The 25,707-nt window shown below is 47.2% G+C and overlaps 1 protein-coding gene across 1 annotated transcript; it reads left to right on the top strand.

Moving 5' to 3' along the window:
• Window positions 1-24,218: 24,218 nt before the first annotated feature.
• LOC119325856 lies at window positions 24,219-25,081 on the top strand. Its single transcript, XM_037599575.1, has one exon. The coding sequence runs from the start codon at window positions 24,389-24,391 to the stop codon at window positions 24,629-24,631; it is 243 nt and encodes an 80-aa protein (XP_037455472.1). The 5' UTR covers window positions 24,219-24,388; the 3' UTR covers window positions 24,632-25,081.
• The last annotated feature ends 626 nt before the right edge of the window (window positions 25,082-25,707 follow it).

Below are 25,707 nucleotides of genomic sequence, written 5' to 3'. Positions count from 1 at the left end.
GGAGGGTGAGAGCTATGTTGCTGATCTCATCGCAAACCCCAAATCCTATGGGGATAAGAGGCACTACAGCTAGACCTGGACCTCCAAGGAAGATGAAGATGAATCGGTTCCTTCCCTGTTCAAAAACGAAAGCATGGAGGCATTATGCAAGAGGATAATAAAACTCGAGACAGATAATGACGAGTTGAGGATAGATAATTTTATTCTCCGACAGAAGCTGGAGGAAGCAAAGGGCAAACCCTCTACTTTTTCACCACCACCATCTACTTCATCACCAAATCTTCTTCATCACCAACAAAAAAAACTGAGTATTGGGTATGGGCGCTCCCCTTGGCTTTCGCCAAGCTTGGGGGAGGCGCCCCGGTATCGTATCAATCTCCACTATATTTTGCCTTTACTTTCTTAGTTCGATCAATGGTTTTGCTATTAGATGAATAAAAGTTTAGTTTGATCCTTTCTTTTTGTGAGTTTGCTTAGTGATCAATCCTTGTAATCGTGTGCGAGATATAATAGAGTTTAGTTTGAGTTTTGCCTTCTTTACTTTCTTGTTGCAATAAAAAGAAAGTAAATAAAATGAAAAAGTTCATATGCTAATCTTATGGTAAGTGATGACATTACACAAGGAAAAGTATAAGTAGAAAATTTTATTGTAGATTGAAAAACATAGCATTGGTCAATGATGCAACACATGAAAGAATTAATAAGGGAAGAGAAGATTCACATATAAATATACTATCATGGAAATCTTTTATGATTGTGAGCACCCATCAAAATATATTATGCCAAAACTTTTGACATTGGACAAGGAAGAAAACTTAATGATTTATGTTTGTTCATATTCACATAGAAGTTATATTGTCATAGATCCTTCAACATGTGGTGCTTGCCCCTATCTTTGCTAGCCAAAAACTCCGCACTAAGTAGAGATACTACTTGTGCATCCAAAACCCTTAAACCCTATCTTGTTTGAGAGTCCACCATACCTACCTATGAATTGAGTAAGATCCTTCAAGTAAGTTGTGATCGGTGCAAAAAGGGTAATAAAAATTGCTTATAAAAATGTGAGATCATTTAGTGTAGGGGAAAATTGAGCGTTGTACGAACTTGTGATGGTGAAGAATAAAAGTGACATACTGCATAATAAAGGTTGCCATCACAAGGGGCAATATAACGTGACGTTCTCTTGCACTAAGGGGTTGAGCATACAAACAAAAAGCGCATGGCAACCTCTGCTTCCCTCTGCGAAGGGCCTATCTTTTACTTTCATGTATTTACTTTCATGCAATAGTCAAAGTTTTTCTCTCTACTCCTTTTATTTTTATCCTTTGGCAAGCATCATGTGGTGAGGAAAGATATAGGCACATATGTCCAGTTGAATATGGGTAGCATGAGTTATTATTGTTGACATCACCCTTGAGGTGAGTGCGCTGGGAGGCGAAACTATAAGCCCCTATCTTTCTATGTGTCCGGTTAAAACATTTTTCTCATGTGTACGCGGTGAGTGTTAGCAATTATAGAAGACTAAATGATCGTTGAGTATGTGGACTTGCCTAAAGGCTCCGATACGTGACCCTTCTTGAAAATATGATGAATTGTAGTTGCAAAGTTGACTGAGAACATAGTTTGTTGGTTTCCAATAGAGTTTATGCTTTATACTTCAATGTTGTGATGAATTGTCACTTGTTCATGAGAAGTCTATGATAAAAGTTCTATGATAAAAGCTCTATATTAAAGTTTGTTGCTGTTATAATAAGTCACATGATGCTGCTATGTCCGTATTTTTGTTTTTATCGACACCTCTCTCTCTAAGCATGTGGACATGTTCTCGATTTCGGTTTTTGCTTGAGGACAAGCGAGGTCTAAGCTTGGGGGAGTTGATACGTCCATTTTGCATCATGTTTTCCTACTGTTATTTATGTTGTTTTATTGTATAATAATGCTTTTTGGAGTAATTCTAATGCCTTTTCCCTCATAATATGCAAGGTATGCACCAAGGGGGGGAATTCTGGCAGCTGGAAATCTGGACCTGAAAAAGCTACGTCAAGCTACCTATTCTGCACAACTCCAAATGAGCTCAAACTCCGTGAGGAATTTTTATGGAATATTTAATAAATATTGGAGCAAATAAGTACCAGAGGAGGGCCACCAGGTGGGAACAACCCACCTGGGTGCACTAGGAGGTCCAGGCGCGCCCTGGTGGGTGTTGCCCTCCTCGGCCCACCTTTGGTGCCCATCTTCTGGTATATAAGTCATTTTGACCTAGAAAAAACCAGGAGAGGACATTCAAGACAAAGCGCCGCCACCTCGAGGCGGAACTTGGGCAGGAGCACTTTTGCCCTCCGGCAGAGCAATTCCGCCGGGGGAACTTCCCTCCCGGAGGGGGAAATCATCGTCATCATCATCACCAACAACTCTCCCATCTTGGGGAGGGCTATCTCAATCAACATCTTCACAGCACCAACTCCTCTCAAACCCTAGTTCATCTCTTCTGTTCAATCTTTATATCAAAACTATAGATTGGTGCTTGTGAGTGACTAGTAGTGTTAATTACATCTTGTAGTTGATTACTATATGGTTTATTTGGTGGAAGATTATATGTTCAGATCCATTAGGCTATTTCATACCCCTCTGATATTGAGCATGTTTATCATTTGTGAGTAGTTACTTTCGTTTTGAGGTACGGGAGAAATCATGTTGCTAGTAATTATGTGAACTTGATATGTGTTTGATATTTTGATTATATGTATGTTGCCATTCTCTTAGTGGTGTCATGTGAACGTTGACTACATGACACTTTACTATATTTGGGCCTAAGGGAATGCATTGTGGAGTAGTTATTAGATGGTGGGTAGCGAGAGTGACATAAGCTTAAACCCCAATTTATGCACTATTCCATAAGGGACCGATTGGATCCAAAAGTTTAATGCTATGGTTAGAATTTATTCTTAATACTTATCGTAGTTGTGGATGCTTGCGAGAGGGTTAATCATAAGTAGGAGGTTTGTTCAAGTAAGAACAGCACCTAAGCACCGGTCCACCCACATATCAAATTATCAAAGTACCGAACAAGAATTAAGCCAACATGATGAAAGTGACTAGATGAAATTCCCGTGTACCCTCAAGAACACTTTGCTTATCATAAGAAACCGTTTTGGCCTGTCCTTTGCCTCAAAAGGATTGGGCTACTTTGCTGCACTTTTGTTACTACTATCATTACTTGCTCGTTAAAATTATCTTGCTATCAAACTACTCCGCTACTTACAATTTTGACACTTGCATACAATACCTTGCTGAAAACCACTTGTCATTTCCTTCTGCTCCTCATTGGGTTCGACACTCTTACTTATTGAAAATGCTACAATTGACCCCATATACTAGCGGGTCATCAATACCGTGTGCACTTTGATCCAAATTATGCCAAATTACAAAGATCTCAAGCCAACCAAAGTCATTAGAAGAATTGTTGCCCATGAGATGTCACTCAAGGATAGAGAAGAGCTTCAAGAAGTATAGTGGTGCTTACAAAGCCTCATGTGATGCTCCTACATCATCAAGTGAGAAACAAGCCTTCAATGAAGAATTGAGATTAATGGTGAAGAACTTCAACAAATTCTACAAGAGTTGAAGCAAGGAAAGAAGTTCCAAGTCAAGGTCCTACAATGAGAAAAGATCTTCTAGTCGTGAGTGAAATTTCTACAATTGTGAAAGACCTGGACACTACTTCAATGAGTGTATGGATCCATACAAAAGAAGAGAAGACTCACCTAAAAGGAGAAGCAAAAGGGAAGAATCACCTCCAAGAGAGAGAAGGAGTAGAGATGATCGCTATGAACGAAGAACCTCTTGAAGAAGCAAGGATTCAGAAAGGAAGGACAAGTCATCAAGGAGCTACACAAAACAAAGACATCAAGCTCATGTTGGTGAATGGGTACCCGGCTCCGACTCCGACCATCACTCCGAGAGAAGTTACCACTCCGACTCTGAATATACTCAAGATGAAGGTGTTGTCGGTCTAGCACTTGTGTCAACCAACTCCTATGACATATTTGAGTCACCAAATGAAGTAATTGGAAGATGCTTCATGGCTAAAGGACCCAAGGTATCACACTCCGAGTATGTTGATTGCAATAGTGATGAAGATGATTTGGTAGGTGATGACGATTTACTTGTTGACAACTCTAGTGATGAATACTATGATGAAAATGCTATTAATCATGCTAATCAAGATGAAACGAATGACAATGATAAGAAGGAGATTGAGCATCTAACTAAAGAACTAAACACTCTTAAGTTAGCTCATGAAACTACTTTGGAAGATCATCGAGAACTTTTAAAAACACATGAGAAGCTACACTTCGAGAAGCTCAATCTTGAGCAAGAACATGGGTTCTTAAAAGCCATCAATGATGATCTTTGGAAGAAAAGTTCTTCTTACATTTCCAAGAGTTTACTCTTGTCTACTTACATGCCACAAGTAAAATCTAGCAACAAGGGCAAGAAAGATTCTTCTTCTAGTAGTAACAATAATCATGCTAAATCCAATATTGTTGCTTCTAGTAGTTCTCTTGATTCCACTAATGATTCTCTTAGCCAAGTTACACTTGAGCAAGAAAATAGCTTATTGAAGGGAATTATAGAGAAAGGTGTTTACAAGAGTCTTGCCGTAAGTAAGCAATTTGAGGAAATTGTACGCAAGCAAGGAAGGCACAGGAAGAATCAAGCTCTTGGTTTTGAATGGAAGTTCAATGCCAATGGAGTTGAGTGGGAAGAAGATCAATACCCCAAGACGAAGTTTGTTCCTCAACAAGAGAAGTATGATCCTACTTCCTTCAAGGGAACGCAAGCTCAAGATGATCTTCCACCACAAGACCACAAGCTAAAAGGCAAGGACAAGCTTCAAGAGGAGATTGATGCATTTGAAGATGCTCCAAAGGCCTTGGTCAAGTGGGTTCCCAAGTCTACATCAAGTTCTACTTCATCAAGTACATCTACAACCCCAAGGATTCCCATCAAGATGATGTGGATCTCGAAGAAGAAGAACTAGAGAGTTCTTTAGGGTGACTCTGCCAACATTCTTCACTCATATTCATTTTGGCAAGGACAAGTGCAAACAACTTCCACATCTTGCACTAGTTCAAGGAGTCACAAACCCCCATGTTGGTAAGACAAGGGACAAGGTAATCTAATGCTTTCATGGACATCATCATGTGTGTGCTTCACTCTATGTCTAGGGATATCCTTGTTTGTTCCTTGTGGGACTAACCCATGTAGGTATTGAAAGTGCAACTCACTCCAATGGATTGCTCCAAATGATCTACATCAACAAGGAGCATCCACATCTTCAACACCTACATGAAGTCATCATCGACAAAACCCAAGATTAGTTCATCCCTTTTAGGGGGATATCACATCTAGGGGGAGCTTTACTCTAAGAATTGGGCTAAAGAAACTCTAATTGTGTGAACACAACAATGCTTTATGTAAAAGTGGTAACCCCACTTGTGCTTAAACGATGAGTATGACCTATGATCAAATGTTCTCATTTGACTCCTAAGTCAATATACTCATATATAGATGACCTAGTCATCACCAATTGCTTGATAGATGCTAGAGTGATTGTGCATGCTTTGCCACATATTTCATTTGCCATTTTATTGTGTGAGCATGTTGAATGCATACTTTTCTCATTCAAGGACATCCATTTGTTGCTTTGATTGTTTGGCTCTTCTTCTTTTGCCAAATGGATGGACAAGAATGCCTAAGAACTTCTTCTAGCTATCTATGTTTTTCTGATCTCAAACTCTATTCATGCTACATCACAAAGTTTGAACAAGTCAGATTCGAACCCTCTGGGTGAGGAGCACTCGAAGTCACCGGTTCGTCATAGACTTAAACTTCCAAAACCTCTCTGTGTATTTCGGTCTGACCGATTCATCTTTTCGGTCATACCGAGTTCACTGAGTTGATCTAGGTTTTCAATCTCGGTGCAACCGATTAGAACTATTCGGTCACACCGAGTTGCAGTAACCGCTTGCGATTCTGCATCTCGGTGCCACCGAGTTGTTCCACTCGGTCACACCGACAGGGTCAGGATATATATACCGACGTGTCAAATTTTGGAAATTTCTCTGAAACCTTTTTGCCCGTGCGTGTATATATATACCGCTATGATGACTCATGTCTCTAGATTGTCCTCTCGTCGCCAGCGACCTCCCGTTGCTGGTCTCCGCCGCCGTCAATGGAAATCTTCACCTCCATTGCCGCCGTAGCGAGCTCATCGCCAAGTTAGGGTATGAGTTCGACTCTTTGTGCAATCTTTTACCCTGATTCTTAGCACAAAGACAATGGCATGTTTCTTACCAAGTATGAGATCAATCTATCCAGAGAAAACTTCCTTTGGATTAGTTTTGATTCGAAAATTTAGGGTTAGGTTTCCGCCGAACTCATCTCGGATCGACCGAGTTGTAGAAATCGGTCTCACCGATTTGGCTTAGGCCATTGCACTTGTGATTTTTGGTCTCACTGAAACTTGCAAATCGGTGTGACCGAGTTCAGAACTTTGTGAAATCCTAGCGCACTGTGTCTCGGTCTGACCGAGATCACTGGTTTAGACATAGATTGTTGCTTCGGTGTCACCGAGTTCACAAATTGGTAGCTCCGAAATGCTTTCTGTGGAAAATTAAAACTAAGTTTTTGACTCATTTGTTTTACAAAAATTCTGCACTTTGTGATTCTCATCCACTCTATCTCATCTATAACTATTCACAGGGTCAGCTCTCAGTTTGCAGTGGCAGTATGTCTGATCAGAGTGACAGATAGAATAAGTCTAAGGAGCATATGGATCTGAGTGAGGGCACTAGTCTCTCTGGCAGCTATGATGAGGGGAGCAAGAGCACTCCCAGCAACCTGCCTAAGGCAACAACAAGGCGGATAAAGAAGAAAACCTCAGATTCAGAGGATGAATATTTTGAAGTTGAGGAAGTGAGCTCAAAGAAGAAAGTGCTCAAGAAGGAATATGGTGCTGCTGCTACCACCAAGCCAGGTCAGAACAAGAAAGCTCCTGCAAAGAGAGTGCCAATGTCAAAGGCCAGAGCATCAACACAAGAGATAATGGAATTTACTCTTGAGACCAGAGAAGATGGAGATGGAAAGAAAAGAAAGGAAAGGGTCGGGAAAACAACTGCAAGAGTGGTTGGAAAGCCATCAATGGTGAGAGATTCTGCAGGAGAGGAGGAGGAAGAGCAAGATGCACCTCCTGCCAAGACTCAAAAGCTGATGGAGGATGCCATCAAGTCTGGGGCTGCTCCTTCAAAGCCCAAGACTGCCCCCAAAGCTCCAGCTCAAGCTTCCAAGTCTGCACCAAAGAGAAGCACTAGGAACATTCCTACTGTAGAGAAGAACAAGGCCCCAGTGCCTGAGATTGAAAAGAAGAAGAAGAGGAAGCCCAAGTGCTCAGAAAATTAAAGCCAAAGATACGAGATCATGATGACAATCATCCAGTGGCTGAGAACCTGAAGGAGAGAAAGGATGCAGGTCTCAGACTGTGGAGACAAGTAGATCCCTATGTTGTGTGGAGAAGAACTGTTGTGGACTACAGGTTTCACACCAAGGAACAACAGGACTTCTATGAGACTATAGTCCTAGATAAGAAGCCCATTGTGTGTGACATGAAGTGGGTAGACTAGAAATACATTGATGATAATGAAGATCATTTTCCAGGAGTGCATGAAAGCTTCAGACTCAATGGAGTTGACAAATTTTTGGGTCAGAAATTGACCAAGTGGAATGATGAGCTCATTATGCAGTTCTATTCAACAACTCATTTCTACCCTGACGGCAAGATTGCCTGGATGTATGAAGGTACTAGGTACCAATCTTTTGTTGCTGAGTGGGCCAAGCTCATTAATACCCCTGAAGAAGCTGAAAAAGACATTGATGTCTATGCTAAGCGCAAGAAGGACCACAACTCCATGGCTAAGATGTACAAGGAGATACTTGACAAGGCCTTGGAGACACATAATCTAGGCTCAGTGTACTATCTGATGTCAGGATTGGCCACCATGAACACCATTCTGAGGCACACCTTGTTGCCCAAATCAGGAGATCGCGGGATGATCAGAGGCCACTCCATCAACTTGCTTCAGCTCTTTGATTTGCCCCAGAAGTTCAAAGTGATGAGTTTGATTGTTGAGACCATCAAGAGAACAATTGCTTACTAGAAGAGGTCATGTGGGTATGCTCCACACATCCAGATGCTGATTAATTCCAAGATGAGCGAAGGTGTGTATTTTTTGGACAAAGAGAACCTTCCCTTGAGGCCTGACTTTGAGGACAACATTGTTGTCATGAATGCTGAAGATCCCAGATTAGTTGAGGCTCAAGAGAAGAGGTAGAAAGCAAAAGTTGAGAAGACAACAAAGATGCTAAGTGCTGAAGAGGCCTCATAGGGTTTCCTCAAATCAAAGCAAGACCAACTTGGATGTCTTATTCAAGCTACCTTGAGGATTGAGAAAGGATTCACCACCCTGACTCAGAATCAAGAGAGCCTGGAGAGGATCATTGAAACAAAGTTCTATGATCTTGACTTGAAGGTCACAGAAATACAAACAGCAGTTGAGCAGCTCCAAGAAGAAGCTGAAGAGAGGAAAGGTAAAGCAACCACTGAAGTGTTTCAGAGAGTGCCTAGGGCACAGAGATCTGCAGCAGTGCAAGTGACAGACACAAGAGCTACTGCGTCAGCACCTGCAGCCCCATCTTCAGTTGCCCCTCCAGTGGCAACTCCACCAGCTCCATCAACCTCAACAGATACATTCATCCTTGGAGTCCTCTCAATGCCACCTCCTGAAGATCAAGCTTAGAGAGCCGCATAGCACTATGCATTTTCAAGCTTTTTGGTAACTTATTGCCAAAGGGGGAGAAAGTGTATAGATCATAGGCTTCGAGAGAGAGAGAGAGCTTTGCTTCTTTTGCTACTTATTTGCTTGCTTGCTTGGTTGATACTTCTTGATTATGCGTGTGAGATACTTGTATGGTCATGTGTTTGATCATATCATACTTAATGCTTGTGCTTGGATGATGATATTCTCTATCTTTTATGTATGATCATTAACTTTGCATTGGTGATGAGTGCATGTTCCTCTTTCTATCATTTTGAGCGCTCCACCAAGATGTATGTGACATGGAAGAGTAACCCATCATCCTAATTGGTTGTGCATTTGCATTCAAAAGCAAATCTTAAATAATGCACAAATTTAGGGGGAGTTCTTGCTTATCACATACTTCTCAAAGCGACGATGTTTTTCATTCTTATTATCATTTGTCGAAGCTTTGATCTATATGTTGTCATCAATTACCAAAAAGGGGAGATTGAAAGTGCAACTAATCCCTGGGTGGTTTTGGTAATTCTTAACAACATATAGCTCATTGAACTAATACTCTTTCAAGATGATCATTTCAGAAAGTTCAATGATTCGCATGGCATGCACTAGAGATGTGGACCCCTCAAAATGCTAAGGACACATATTGGCAACAAGCTCAAGACTCTACATTTTCTTTTTAGTGATCCAAGATCACATTGAGTCCATAGGAAAGCCAATACTATTAAAAGGGGATGAGGTGTTGCTTAATGGCTTGCTTGCTCAAAATGCTTAGTGATATGCTCCAAAACCCTCAACCACTTTCTCATTTCCACATATGTCCTAAGCCTAAAAGTCAAACTCGGCCCCACCGATTTGATCTATCCGGCGCCACCGAGTTCATCTGACATAGCCACTGCTACAAACCCTAATCACTTCGGTTTCACTGATAGGGATCTCGGTCTCACCAAGATGGGATTGCAAACTTCCTGTTTCCCTTCGTAACGTTTCGGTCTCACCAAAATGAGTGATCGGTCCCACCGAGTTCGCATTGCAAACTTCCTGTTTCCTTTTCGTAACGTTTTGGTCTCACCGGAATGAGTGAATCGGTCCCGCCGAGTTTGCCTGACCAACTTCCTGTGTGCCTATTACTGAAATTGGTCCCACCGAGTTCATGTGATCGGTCTCACCGAGATTAAGTTATGCCCTAACCCTAACGCATTGGTCCCACCAAAAAACCTAATGTTCACATTTTGACCGGAATCGGTCTGACCGAGTTTCACCATTCGGTCTCACCGAGTTTAGGAACCTGTGTGTAACGGTTAGTTTTTTTGTGGAGGCAATATATACCCCTCCACCCACTCTTCATTCGTGGAGAGAGCTATCAGAACATGCCTACACTTCCTGCATTCATTTTTGAGAGAGAGCCACCTACTCATGTGTTGAGACCAAGATATTCCATTCCAACCACAAAAATCTTGATCTATAGCCTTCCCCAAGTTGCTTTCCACTCAAATCATCTTTCCACCATAGCCAAATCTATAAGAGAGAGTTGAGTGTTGGGGAGACTATCATTTGAAGCACAAGGGCAAGGAGTTCATCATCAACACACCATTTATTACCTTTTGGAGAGCGGTGTCTCCTAAATTGGTTAGGTGTCACTTGGGAGCCTCCATCAAGATTGTCGAGTTGAACCAAGGAGTTTGTAACGGCAAGGAGATCGCCTACTTCATGAAGATCTACCCAAGTGAGGCAAGTCCTTTATGGGTGATGGCCATGGTGGGATAGACAAGGCTGCTTCTTCGTGGACCCTTCGTGGACTCACGCAGCCGTTACCCTTGGTGGATTGAAGTATCCATCAACGTGGATGTACGATAGCACCACCTATCGAACCACGCCAAAAATCTCCGTGTCAACATTGCGTTTGCTCCCTCCAAACTCCTCCCCCTTACCTTCATATGCAATAATTTACATTCCGCTGCTATACTCTTAGAATTACATGTGTAGGTTGATTGCTTGACTAGTGCTAAGTTGCTAAAATCTGCCAAGAAATAAAATTGGGAAAAGGCTAGGTTTTTATTGGGTCAAGTAGTCTAATCACCCCCCCCTCCCCTCTAGACATACTTTCGATCCTACACGCCCGCTGTCCGGATAGCGTGGTCCGGACGGACGCGAGAGGTTTGAGGGTCGGCATTGGAGATGCCCTTAGTTGGTCTTTCCTTCATGATGTTCTTTTGGCTAAGGGTTTTGAGGGGGCTCATGTTCAATGTCTTATGGAGTTGGTTGGTTGTGGCCATACCACTGTCTCTGTCAATGGGGTTGCTGCCCTTACTTCAAGAATGGGAGTGGGTTGAGACAGAGTGACCCAGTTTGCCCTATTATTTTCAACTTTGTCGCCGATGCTTTATCCTCCATTCCAAACCACTCGGTGGCCACTGGTCATATTACCCCAGTTATCTCCCTCCTCACCCCTTTCGGATCTTTCACCTTCAGTATGTCAATGACACAATTATCATCATTGAGAATAACGATCTATGTATCTCTAACCTTAAATTCTTGCTACTTTGCTTTGAACTCCTCTCCGGCCTTAAAATTAACTTTGCTAAGAGTGAGATTATGTTAACTTGTTGCCATGATGTCGGCGCTTCCGGAGTTGCTAACCAACTTTGAGTTGGGTTCCTTCCCTTTTGTTTACCTTGGTCTCCCAATCTCACCTTTTAGCCTTGCAATAAAGATTATGCCCCCTTTGTCCTTAAGGTGGGAAACATGGTCACTCTGTGGCGTGGTCATTATAACTCAATGACTAGTAGGGTTTGTCTCACTAGCGCGTGCCTCTCTTCGCTCCCCATGTTCCTGATGGGTTTCTATCGCCTCCCAGATTGCACCATTGCTAGTTATGATAAGCATTGCAGTGTCTTCTACTGGAGCACTGCTGATAACAATAAAAAAATAGGCTTGTTAAGTGGAAGATAATGTGTCGGCCCAAAAAGCTTGGGGGCTTGGGCATTGTTAATACCTCAGTGATGAACCTTTGTCATATTATCAAGTTGTTGCAGAGGATTGTTCATACAAATCCAGTTGTCCACTGGTTTGATATCCTTAAAGCCAAATACTTCCCTACCTCTGATCCATTATTTGCTAGGGGGCAAGGTGGTTCCAATTCTGGAGGCAACTTTTGAAAGTTCGTGATGTTTTCAGATCTTTAGTCAAATTCTCTCTTGGCAATGAGGCGTCAACGCGGTTTTGGTTAGACTAGTGGTGAGGGTCTGGTCCCTTAGCTAAGTCTTTTCCAAGTTTATTTTCTTACTCTACTTCCCCAGGCATTTACATCTCGGAGCTTGCTCTCAATAATTGGGGCTTGGGGTTTCGTCGCTTTTGTCTCCTGAAGAGTTGGTTTAGTGGCATCGTCTTACTGCCCTATTGCCGATGCTCTTGGACTTAGGATATGATATCTTGGCCTCACACTGCTTCTGGGTGTTTTTCGGTTAAGTCGGCCTATTCTAAGCTCGTCGTGATCACGCCCATGAATAATTTCAATGGTATTTGGCATGCCAGGATCCCGCTTAAAATTGAAGTCTCTATGTGGCAAGCGGTGCGTGGTAAGTTGCCCGCTGCTAATCAAATCAAGAAAAGGCATGGCCTGATACGTCTCCAACGTATCTATAATTTCTGATTGTTCCATGCTATTATATTATCTGTTTTGGATGTTTTATATGCATTAATATGTTATTTTATATTATTTTTGGGACTAACCTATTAACCTAGAGCCCAGTGCCAGTTTCTGTTTTTTCCTTGTTTTTGAGCTTCGCAAAAAAGGAATACTAAACGGAGTCCAAACGGAATAAAACTTCACGATGATTTTTCTTGGACTTGGAGTGCAAGTCAGAAGAGCAACGAGGCGGCGACAAGGGTGGAGGGCGCGCCCTCTACCTTGTGGGCCCCTCGGTGACCCCCTGACCTAGATCTTCCTCCTATATATTGGCAAATATTCCCAAACCACCATAAGCATCCACGAAAACACTTTTCCACCGTCGCAACCTTCTGTTCCCGTGAGATCCCATCTAGGTACCTTTTCCGGCACCCTGTCCGAGGGGGATTCGATCACGGAGGGCATCTACATCAACTCTATTGCCCTTCCGATGAAGCGTGGGTAGTCCATCATAGACCTACGGGTCCATAGCTAGTAGCTACATGGCTTCTTCTCTCTCTTTGATTCTCAATACCATGTTCTCCTCGATATTCTTGAAGATCTCTATCCGATCTAATCTTTTTTTGCGGTGTGTTTGTCGATATCCAATGAATTGTGGATTTATGATCAACTTATCTATGAATATTATTTGAATCTCCTCTGAATTCTTATATGCATGATTTGGTATCTTTGTATTTCTTTTTGAATTATTGGTTTGGTTTGGCCAACTAGATTGGTTTTTTTGCAATGCGAGAGGTGCTTAGCTTTGGGTTCAATCTTGCGGTGTCCTCACCCAGTGACAAAGTAGGGGTAGCGAGGCACGTATAGCATTGTTGCCATCGAGGATAAAAAGATGGGGTTTTCATCATATTGCTTGAGTTAATTCCTCTACACCATGTCATCTTACTTAATGCATTACTGTGTTCTTTATGAACTTAATACTCTAGATGCAGGCAGGAGTCGGTCGATGTGTGGAGTAATAGTAGTAGATGCAGAATCGTTTCGGTCTACTTGACACGGACGTGATGCCTATATTGCATAATCATTGCCTTGGATATCGTCATAACTTTGCGCTTTTCTATCAATTACTCGACAGTAATTTGTTCACCCACCGTATTGTTTGCCTTCATGAGAGAAGCCTCTAGTGAAACATATGGCCCCCGGGTCTATTTTCCATCATATTAGTTTCTGATCTTCTATTTTCCATCATATTAGTTTCCGATCTACTATTTTGCAATCTTTTATTTTCAGATCTATAAAAAAGCAAAAATCATTTTATCTTTTGTTTATCTATCTCTATCATATCTTAATTTTGCATGTAACCGTGAAGAGATTGACAACCCCTTTATCACGTTGGATGCAAGTTGTTTGATTGTTTGTGCGGGTATTGATGATTTGTGCGTTCTTCTCCTACTGGATTGGTACCTTGGTTCTCAAACTGAGGGAAATACTTATCTCTACTTTGTTGCATCGTCCTTTCCTCTTCAAGGGAAAACCAACGCAAGCTCAAGAAGTAGCATGGCCCTGGTTCCCAATTTTGTGCGCTATGTGTGCTAGACAAGAACACCAACCATACTTTATTTTGCTGCCACTTGGCATCCCACTTCTAGGGTGGCATCCGGTCATGGCTAGATGTTAATTGGGCCCATGGCACCTTCGTGGACCTACGACCTCTCGTGCTCTCTTTCTGGCCAACATAGGCCCCGTTCAGATCCTCTCCCTGAGCCAGCTTCACCTTTTTCGTGCGAGAATCCAGCCCGAACGCTCCATCTCCTAGAATCCCGCTAAGCGAAGCCCGTCCCGACATAGTGTATTTTCCTGGAGCAGCAGAAGCCCAACTCCAGAAAAAACTGAAGGCAGAGTTTATGCAAATTACAGGAAATGCCATTCCAGAGTGGGGCCTCCTACCGCTTCGATATGTAGAAGCCCACCCCGAGCGACCAAGCAACCGCAAAGAACACCCTACGGGTCACCAACCCTAGCAGTCGCCAACTCCGCCGCCGCACTGTTGCCATTCTCCGCCACCCTCCCCTTGCATCTCTATCGCCTCCATGTCGCCGGCAACAGGACGCCAAACCCTAACGGGAGTTGCCCCTTCCCCTACCTTTCTCTGTTTTCTACTCACAGAGAGGAGTTGCTTCCCGCTGCTGATCGCATCGCTGCTCCCGTCGGAAGCTGGAGCTGGCAGGCTTCTCGGGAAGTTGACTTTTTGGGGAAGTTGGAGAGGATGCGACCGGGCCTTAATCGCTTGTTTTGGTTTGCGTTTTCTGGTATGTGTTGAACTCTGTGGAGCACACGCAATAAATTCACATTGAACATGTGTTTCCTAACATATTGCCTCTATAAATTTGTGATCCTTTTACATCAGTGGAGATCATTGACTAAGGCTGGTCATAGTGGGGAGTAATTTAGACTAGTAACATATGAATGGTAACATGCAAGCCTTTATTAATTGACTCATTTTACCTCTGGGTGTGTTATGTTATAGTAACATATTATGTTACCACGAGCATCTCTTTCCTCGTTAACTCCATGCAACATAAGAAATTTTTTCTTGGGTTATGTTATGTTACTACCTAAGTTACTCCCCCTATGGCTAGCCTAAGAATGCGACAAGGAGGCCACCGAGCTGCTAATCATCGCGACCGTAATTAGCAGCTCGGTGGCCTCCTTGTGGTCTCGCATTTGTTCTACCTAAGTTACTCCCGCTATGGCTAGTTTGGGTAGTGGCTCGTCCTAGTGGTCGTCCTTATTGGCATGCGTGCCATCTGAAAACTTTTAATTGCTACGATGACAGCCCCGTAAACTTGTTAGAGCATGGTTAATAACAGAGTCCGCTGCCTGCTCTATAGGAACGCCATGTCATTTATAGCCTTCACAAAAAAGGTCTCGTATAATAAACTGGATGTAAGTATTGGCTGTAGTGATTAATGTTGCATGCATGGGAGAGAGAAAACTGCAACTGATTGGAGGGGAGGAAGCAGCGCCCCTTGCATGCAGTACTTTTTGGTATGGCGCTAGAGCCGGGCTGCAACTCAAGCGCCCGCTGTCCTCTCTCTCCTTCGTTCTCTCTCATCCAGGTAAGATTTTACTGACATGGAACGGCTTACAGCCTGCTGAGTAGGACCTATTATACTTGCTCTTATGTCGTGGTCGGCGCCTCTGATGTTGTATTGGATGTTGGGAACTGTTGATTGTCTTTTGGTTTTACTAGCAAAAGAGCCCGTGTGTTGCAACGGGACAGAAAAATACACGCTCTTAACCCAATGACCACGACTCAAGACCCTGATAGGTAGACGTTCTTTATTTAAAATGGCATCACATTTGTGTTCCCGACGGTGGTCTCACTGCTCACACAACGAAAATGCATTTGAATATGGTCAGTCCTAAGGCGTCTCTCTCTCTCACACACACACACGCGCGCTCGCACGCACACAATCGCTCAGAATAAGATGAGAAAAGTGTTGTTTTTTCCCGCGAGGTTTTTCAGAGTTGTGTATGCGTGGTTATCAATGTTTTTTCCCACTCAATCTGGTTTTAATGTATGTTTATTTGCAATTTGGATCGCCGCCGGTGCGAAAGAAAAACGGACCGTGCACTATAGATTAAGTTTGCACCCAAATTAATAGTTTACAAATATTTAACAGCTAAAAGTAACAGCATATTTAGATTTTACACATTTTTCTAATCAAATTTCATATATAATATGTTAAAATCGGAGTTACGGTTTAAAAGATATGGATAATTTTGTTTTAGATAAACTACGGATTGACTAACCGAAAGGTTAGGGGGTTTTCTGTTAAAATACAAAAAAACGATTCGTATGACTTAAATATGGACGGCGGGTTGATTACCTGAAATCTCAGGGGGTTTTCTAAAAAAGTTAAAAAAACGGTTCGTTATGACTTATAGATGAACCGCGGGTTGATTTCAACAAACTGTAGGGACCTTTTTGCAAATAGGGGTGACGGACGACGGAAACCCACGGCGCTTTATTATTACTAGCAAAAGAGCTCGTGCGTTGCAACGGGGCAGAAAAAATACACGCTCTTAACCCAATGACCACGACTCGAGACCCTGATAGGTAGACGTTCTTTACTTAAAATGGCATCACATTTGTGTTCCCCATGGTGGTCTCACTGCTCGCACAACGAAAATGCATTTGAATGTGGTCAGTCCTAAGGCGTCTCTCTCTCACACATACGCGCGCGCGCTTGCGCGCACATAATCACTCAGAATAAATGAGAAAAGTGTTGTTTTTTCCCGCGAGATTTTTCAGAGTTGTGTATGCGTGGTTATCAATGTTTTTTCCCACTCAATCTAGTTTTAATGTGTGTTTATTTGCAATTTGGATCGCCGCCGGTGCGAAAGAAAAACGGACCATGCAATATAGATTAAGTTTGCACCTAAATTAATAGTTTAGAAATATTTAACAGCTAAAAGTAACAGTACATTTAGATTCTACACATTTTTCTAATCAAATTTCATATATAATATGTTAAAATCGGAGTTACGGTGTAAAAGATATGGATAATTTTGTTTTAGATAAACTGCGGATTGATTAACCAAAAGGTTAGGGGATTTTCTGTTAAAATACAAAAAACCGATTCGTATGACTTAAATATGAACGGCGGGTTGATTACCTGTAATCTCAGGGGTTTTCTAAAAATGTTAAAAAATGGTTCGTTATGACTTATAGATGGATTGCGGGTTGATTTCAACAAATTGTAGAGACTTTTTTGCAAATAGAGGTGACGGACGACGGAAACCCACGGCGCCTTATTATTAGGTAGAGATTTATAAAGTGAGACATATACCGCTTTTCCTTAAAAAAAAAAAAGAAAACTAAGAGACGAGAGAGGAGCTTGTTTTCGCCGTGCAAAAGGAGCATACACCCATTATTTCCAGCTTTGCACGGTGTGATGCATGAGGCAACGGGAGAGAGGGCCAAACTAACCGAGACACGAGCATTTGTCACATTGCTGTGAACAGCCATATTCTCTTCACGCTACAGCGGCTGACAGGACAAGAGCCTGAACAAGGATAATGGAAAAGTGAGAGGGAATCCCAACAGTGCGATAAAACTCTTCCACAATTTCGTACTGGGCCAAAGGCTTCACCTGCTTGTTGATAAGAAACGCAGGGACTGGACTAGTCTGAAACTATGAACGTGCCAAAAGGCTGTTGGATTAGTCTGCTGCTTCTCACAAACATTTCCTGCACTTTTCAGCTATCCCTAAGAGCTACATCAATTAATTAAGCTTTAACCACCTATTTTGCGCATAATCAACCTTTAACCACTGTCATGTACTATCATTTTCACACCCTAAACCAAAACCAGGGTTTATGTTTATCTCGAATAGTTCACCGTAGCACAGTACACTAGTCGTGTGGTCTACAGTACAGTTGTGACTTGTGAGTGGCGACTTTTGCCGACCCACGGCCGCGATGAGTTCGAGGCAGCAAGGCCTAGACAGGGTAGTGGCATGTTTGGACGTCGGGGAGCGGGCCGTTGGAAGGCCGAGCCAGATGTGGGAACGGATTTTGGGCGGTGGAGCCACCCGTCTATCCGCCGGGTCCCGGTTCCCGGCACGTCTAGCCGCAGGTGCCCACGCGGGCCGCCGACCATAAAAAGCAGCGTCGCCGTTTCCTCCTCCCGGCCCCCGGCCCCTAGCCCGACGTGCCAAACAGCTTCCTATCCTAGTACGGCCGTGCGCCGTCACACTCATCACGCCACACGGCAACGTCCGGGCCATAGTTGACTTGAACCGCTCCAGTACTCTACTTATCTACCACTCCAGTTGGCAGTGGCCATGCATGCATGCGAAGGTGGTTTGTTTTCCGCGATTGCTTTCGCAGCGAGATGGACCCGTGATCCGGAAATTATCCCCCGTCCTTTTGCTCTTTTGCAGCTTTGTTCTTTTCCCCACTCGCTCATTTTATCCCTGGACAGAGGACGGGAGGGAAGAACACGATCCTTCCCTCCACCATCGAAAGCAGGGTTCGGAGCCTGCGAGGATAAGATCATTTGCTTCCCTTAAAAGCGTATGGCTATCGATTGGCATTAGATCCGCGCTTTTCTTTTTCTTCTGTTCTTTTTCTGAATGGCTCCGGCGATGCCTGATGGAGAAAGCTACCCTGCGCACTGTGATCTTTGGAGTTGGAGGTGGCCTAAGGGCATCTCCAGCCGCGCGCCCAACAGGCCCTCCCCAGACGATTTTGCCGCGCCGGCGTCAAAAAAAGGCCCCGGTCGCGCCCCCAAAAGCCCGTTTTTCGCCAGCTCGGGCCAAAACTGGTGCCGGCGGACCCAGGCCGAACCCGGCGCCCTGGGGGCGCTTGGGGAGCCGGCGCAAGCGAAAAAAGCGCGTGGGCCCATCCTGGAAGCGACCCGAGGGTCTTTTCCCGCCGTTTCTTGACGCTTTTCCCTCGCATCTCTCCCGCTCGCTCGCCTTCCTCCCGCCATTCTATCCCTTTCTCCCGCCAAACCCCCTCCCGGTCGCCGCGAAGAAGCACGCCATGCCGCCGAAGAAGAAGGCCATGCCGCGCGCGGCGGCAACCGCGACTGGCGCGGTGGTCCAGCCGAAGCAGAGGAAGCCGAGGGCGCCGCCATCGAAACCACCGGGCCTGTCGAACGCCGAGTGGAGGGTGGAAGTTCAGCGGCGCGAAGCGGTCACCGCCGACAGGCGGAACAGGGCCATAGCCAAGAAGGCCCGCGACAACGCGGCGCGCGCGGCGGCGGCGTCTTCCTCATCGGTCGACCAGGCGGGGATGAATCCGCCCGTCGTCAGCCACGCCCAGTAGGCGCCCTGGGGACAGCAAGGCGCCGGATCTCCATGGGGTTCATCATCGCCCGGCTACGCCGACGGCGACGCGCACGACGGGTTCAACCCAAACGTGACCTTCGCTCATGGTCACCTCGCTACGCGCACGCCCTTGCCCGCCTTCGTCGGCGTGCAGTATCCTCCATACAACTACTCGACGCCCGCCTCCTATGCGTCCACACCGACGCCCCATCTCTACCGCGGACCGCTACCCTTCTCGCACCTCGGCGACGCCGACGACACGGGAGCCGACATGGACGACATCATCGAGACAGGATCGACCGCGGCCGCCGAGTCTTCCGGGTTCGCCACCCAGGACGAGGTAGTGGACCCCAGCGGCGACATGGAGGCCGAGCTCGGCTACGTCTACGGCGACGACGCGCAGGAACCCGAGGAGGAGGAGGACGAGGAGGAGGAGGAGGAGGAGGAACCGGCTCCTGTTCCGACGAAGGGGCGCCAGAAGAAGAAGAAGCGGGCGGCTAGGTCAGGCGAACCGCGCATCAAGTGGACGTCCAAGGAGGAGGAATGCCTCGCCGAAGCATGGAAAATCGTCTGCCTCGACCCGACCACCGGCGCGAACCAGAGCTTGGACACGTACTGGGACCGCATCAAGGCCGAGTTCGACGAGCGGAAGCTCGTCGACCCCTACTTCAAAGGCGTGTACATGCAGCGCGGCTCCAAGGCGATGGCGAATCATTGGGGGCGTATCCAGTTGGCGTGCAACAAATGACATGGAATCGTCGAGGAGGTCGCGGCTCGCCCGGAGAGCGGCGCCAGCATTGAGGATCAGGTACGCACGCCGTTCGCCCGCATATCTTCGTCCCCTACGCCCGCCGCGCCGCCAACTGCTTATCTCTCCGAGCAGCTACTGTGTATGTTCGCCATGTATCAGGGCAACAACCAAGACGCCGACTTCAAGCACCTCCACGTCTACAAGCGCATTGAAAAGTGCGAGAAGTGGGCGGAAGTCCGGCGTGCCCTCGACAAGGCCAAGGAGACATACAAGCCAGACGCGGCGACTCCGGGCGTGTCAGAGGGACGGCCGGACGGCCACAAGTTGGCAAAGAAGGGGAAAAGCGCCGACGCGGAAACCGCGCGAGTGCAGGAGTCCATCGAGCATTTCCTCGCCGATGCCTAGGCCCGGGCCGTCCTACGCGAAGAGAAGACCGAGGCGCGGTGGTCGTCACTTATGAAGAACAACGCCATCAAGCTCGACCTGCTCCGGACGAACGTCACCGCGAAGAAGAGGAACACCGACATGTCTTTTTTGATGAGCGGGGCGGACATGCTCCAGAGCAACTGCGAGAAGCTCAAGGCGTGGTACCTGGTGCAGCGCGGCAACGAGCTGCCGACGGCAACGCCGACGACGCCGATGACGCCCACAACCGCACGGATGCCAAGCCCGGGCGGCGCCTCTACATCGCCGCCCAGCAGTGCCGAAGCCGCGCCGACGCAGCCCTGCGATGAAGCAGGTCCGACACCGACGAGCCCGCGCACGCCGACTCCGCCAACGCCTGGAGCCGACCAAGTCGAGTGAATCGTTGCGCACGGCGGCCCTCTATTTTTTGTAACGCCAGACTACGCCCGATCGCCGGATTTGCGGCGTCTTTTGAGAGCGGGAACGACCAAGTTTGAATTTCCCGCATCCTGGGGGCGGCGCGTGGGGGCGTGACTGGGAGCTAGGTCGCCCCCAGGGGCCGAACTAGCGCCGGCACGCCCCCAGGCCGCTCTATTTAGGCGCCCTGGGGGGCCGAACGGCTGGAGATGCCCTAAGGCCAACTCCACCACGCGACCCATTCTGTCCGGCCCCGTCCGTTTAGGGTAAAACGGACAAACGAGGCGGCCCAGCGCGCGACGGTCCGGACCCATCTTGTCTGTTTTGTGTCCAGGCCGATCCATTTCAAGCGCAAACTTGTGTCGGGTTTGGGTCGTGGCGGACACCAAACGGACGCGCGTCTCCTCCGTGTCGGGGTCGTGTGGCAGGCGGCCACCTACCTCTCATCTGCCCACATCAATGCGCACGGGCGGGCGGCCTCACCTGTCATCTGCACATCGAAAGGTCACCGTCCTTCTTTAAATGAAAACCGTGGACCGGTCATCGTTCACACTGCCCCACACCACCCCGCGGCCTCCTCAAAATCCGACAGCCCCAGTCTCAAACCCTAGCCAAGAACTCGCCGGCCGGCCGGCCGCAGCCATGGGGCTCTGGAACTACGGCCGCAAAGGCAAGCACGACCGCGAGGCTGGCTCCTCGTCGGGGCGTCGCCGCGGCTCGGTGAAGAAGGAGGAGCCGGCCTCGCCATCGCCACCACGCCGGGCCCCTTCACCGCCCGCGTTCTCCATCGCCCCCACGTCCGCCGGCGAGCGCGACCGGCACTACATCTTCGTGTCTCGTGCAGCGTGTCATGGAGGACTCCATGAACACGCACGACGAGCGGCAATGGGACGGCTTGGAGGAGGCCATGGCACTCTCTGCCGCTGGCGACGTCGCCTTCCCGGAGCTGCAGATGGCGGCCGTCACGGAGGAGAGGAGGAACGACGCGATGGAGGAGGAGCCGCCGGCCACGTTTCAGGAGCTGCTGGGCCAGGGGTGGGGCTGGTCCTGCACTGCTCCGGAGATGGCCGCCGGCGTGGGCGTGAACTGGTGCGCCACTCCGCCGCGGTCACCTGAGCGGGAGGCGTCGCCACGGGAGGAGGTGGTGCAGGTACCTCCCGCCGTCCAATTCACCCCCGTCTACCACGCACCGCACGCACCGCCGGCCCACCTGTGGACGCCGCCGGCCTATGCCGACCTCGTCAGCGACGACGACGACACATGCGGCCACTGAAGACAGCCACGACGACGGCATCGACGGGCACGGGCAGGAGCGTGCCGGCGGCGGCCGTTTTTTCTTTTCCTTTTTATGTATAATTATTAATGTCACTCGGACGTGAAACTGGGCCGTTTTGTGGCCGTGACCCCCCTAACTAAGTTTTATGTTTATTAAACTGCGTTTATTTACTTTTTTTAGTCATTTTATTTATATTTTCTGTTTTTTTAATCCTGTTCTGACATGGACGAGATTTGGGGTGCGGCCGCGCGGTGGGCGCACGAACGACCCAACGGACAAAGCCGGACACGGGCAAACCCATCGGCGCCCCAAAAGGACAAAATCCGGCCAATCCGGATGTCCGTTTGAGGTCGTGCGGTGAAGTTGGCCTAAGGGCATGTACTATGGAAGCAGTAGCAAGATGATGCTCCCGTACATCCATGTAGGATTGAAGAGCTAGGACCACCCTCCATACTGATTAGTGCCCAACGCAATGCTGCCTCATATTCGTTAGCCTGGGCTATTTTCTTCTCTAGCTCGTCACACACTTTTCCTTTTTTTCCTTCTCTCTTTCCTTTCCTTACCTTTCTTCAGCGAGGCAGCAGCCTCCTCTGCAGGAATCATCTCCTCTCTGCATGCTATAGCTTTATTATCTTCATGGCATCCTAGCCTACCTGGCCTGCGAAGCAGCACGTCTGGGGCTAACCGTCGGCCATCCCAAATTCGAGAATCGGGGAAATACTCCCTATCTGTAGGAGGACGGGTCAATGACTTGGCGTGCAGAAATAATGGCTGGGAGAGTTGGGCGTGGAATCAGTGCAGAAAATTTTTGCAAGGCCCTTTCCATATGGCTGTCAAATCAATCTCTGCGCTAGCAAGTACTTCCTTCCTTCGTTTCAAAATAGATGATCTAACTTTATATTGGATCATCTATTTTGAAAGAAGAGAAGGGAGTACTCCATTGAGAGAGGAGGGTGTGACAATTGCCCCGATTATTTTAGGCACCTTGGTCTAAGAGCTCACCTATGATTTTACTACTAGGTTATCACTACAGTACATATCACTCTATCTAGGACCGATTGCTCTGACAGAGAAGACTCGTGCATTAACACGCTGAGCTGAACTGACACCCTCTCAATTATCGGAAGAGTGCAAGAATGCGCCCCCACATGGACCGACCTGCTAAATCAATCAATGGACGCCAGGACTGCACAGCACGGGATGATGCAATTCGATTTTTTACAGCCGAGGATTCTTCAACTGCCAACTGTTCCCGGCTCTATCAATCAATACTCCTACTAAGCGCACTGCCTATTGCTCGCTTCTGTCCTGCGGCTCTGTTCCAAAAACCTGCAGCGATCACGTAGGAGTTCACTATTGGTAACCTCTTATCTTGAGAATTTCCATGGCATGGCAGGTATCCACTGCCGCTGGTTTGAAGGCTGACGGCGACGTAAAAGTCCAAGCACGAGCACGCCGGCCCGTGAATCCAAGCCGCAGAGGGTCTCGCGAATCCACACCCGCCACTGTGTCTCACTCAGTGCGCCCATGTGACCCACGAGTACAGTCCATGACCCATTGTCCCGAATCCAGTGCACCCGAGGTCGAATCGAAGCACCGCTGGCTGGGTACACTCACCAAGCCTCCACAAGCTACCTCCCAGTATAATCTAAAAATTTTTGCTGCTCCAAGTGCAGGGTTGATACTGTATTGCATTTTTTTGACCTACTAGATTTAAAGGTTTAAGCAGGTAGCCAGTCACTAATACGAGTAAGTCTGAAATTCCTCTCAGAAATCAGCGGGAAGACAAGCGTCCAACGCATACCAGTAGAAGTTACGGTGAAATTTGGCTAAGATTCCTATACCACCTACCTACTAGTCCTACTAGCTACTGAAGTGGAGTGGTACCGTAGTAGTACCACTGGACCCACGACATGAACCGAAGCAGGCACAGCCAGGGAGGCGATGGCGTAACGGAGCAAAAGGTCTCGACTTGGGAGGGAGGTCGTTATATACGCTTTCCCCGCACCACATCAACACCATATCCTCGCTCTCTCTGCCCACACTGCCCGCTCCCGGCAACCTACCACTGCACACAACACAGCACAGCACAGCACAGAGAGTGGAGAAGAGAGCGCTCGCACAGAGACAGCATGCCGCTCTAGCTAGCTTACAGCAGTCTGGGCGTACCCCCACCGTACCCGCGCAAAGAGAATGGCGACTGTGGTGGCGGCCGTTGAGGCCGGGGTGGTGGCGGTGGCGAGCGGGCGGAGCAGCAAGCTGGTCCGGAGCCTGTACTGGCGCCTGCGCGCGGGGATCCGGCGGCTGCAGTCGGAGCGGCGCAGGTGGCGCGGCGGCGGCGGCAGACGGGAGCGCTTCAACTTCCACTACGACGCGCTCAGCTACGCCCTCAACTTCGACGACGGCCGCCGCGCCGCCGACCTCGTCCTAGCATGAAGCAGATGCCGCGCTCGCTAGGTGCTCGATTGTGTTGTGGGCCTTGAGGCTGGGCTGCGTATGGAAGCTGGTGGCTTTTAGGGGTCGGGGTTCTTCCGTCTGTGTGCATCTTTAATTAGTGCTTTAGTTAGTTTAGGAGCTGCAATGTTTCGGGGTGAACCGGAAGAGCAATCTCTCTAGTCTACGAGCTCTGCGCTACGCTCTGTTGCGACTGAACGCCATGATTTGCAGGGGTGAGATTCTTTCTTCGCATTCGGTGATTGCTCATCTGCAGCGGAATTCGAATGGCATGAAAAGTACGCGCAACTTTGTATGTAGGTGTCACTAGATAGTTGAAGGCTCCTCCTGATTAGTGACATGAGCTCATGGAGCAGTTATGTTGGCGTGCTACTTCAATTCTGTTTGCCTTATTTCCCCGCGAGAAAAAAAAGATCTTCAGTTCTGTTTCCAGTGCCCATCGTAATGCTCAGTTCGGAAAAGTGACACTTGATATGGCGAGGGTGCAATTGTGACTATTGCAATTTCCTCTTGTGACTATTGCAATTTCTTCTTAGGCTTCAAGATCAAATGCAACCTCTGGTATGGACAGTGGTTGCTCCGGGCATGAGCATTTTTCTTCGGCTGCCTCAGCCACGTATGCATTTTTGCTCGTCAGTCGTCATGTGCATCGTACTAGTCGTTTAGTGTAGATGCCATAAAATAACGCTATCCGTACTCGTTTTGTCGCCATCAGTGAACAAAAGGGTTGTAACTTGTTTAATAAGGAGAGCGGGCAATCTCGGCATCAGCGCCGGGAAGAAAATGGTGGGAACGCTGATTTGGGACGGAAAGGAAAGAAGAAAAAGAGGCGGATCAATGTTGGTCTGAAATCCTTATCCTTTTTCCTTCTCCTGCGGGTGCCTGAATTGTGAAACGAACCAAAGCCTTGTCACACGAGAGGTTTTTTCTTTCTTTTTGTGTAGTGGTTTTGATATAGGAGTCGTTCACACTTGGCAGGGTGACGACGGAGGAAGCGAAGAGTCATGATTCTTCATCATGGAGAAGGAAGGAGCGGGGTAGCAAGGAGGACGGCATAA

This window comes from Triticum dicoccoides, chromosome 6B (assembly GCF_002162155.2).
Source record: "Triticum dicoccoides isolate Atlit2015 ecotype Zavitan chromosome 6B, WEW_v2.0, whole genome shotgun sequence".
Classification (NCBI taxonomy): domain Eukaryota; kingdom Viridiplantae; phylum Streptophyta; class Magnoliopsida; order Poales; family Poaceae; genus Triticum; species Triticum dicoccoides.
This window is presented reverse-complemented; position numbering and strand designations above follow the sequence as displayed.

What these genes read in the sequence shown, in the direction of transcription:
- LOC119325856 (XM_037599575.1), top strand. Translation starts at nt 24,389, where the DNA reads ATGGCGACTGTGGTGGCGGCCGTTGAGGCCGGGGTGGTGGCGGTGGCG.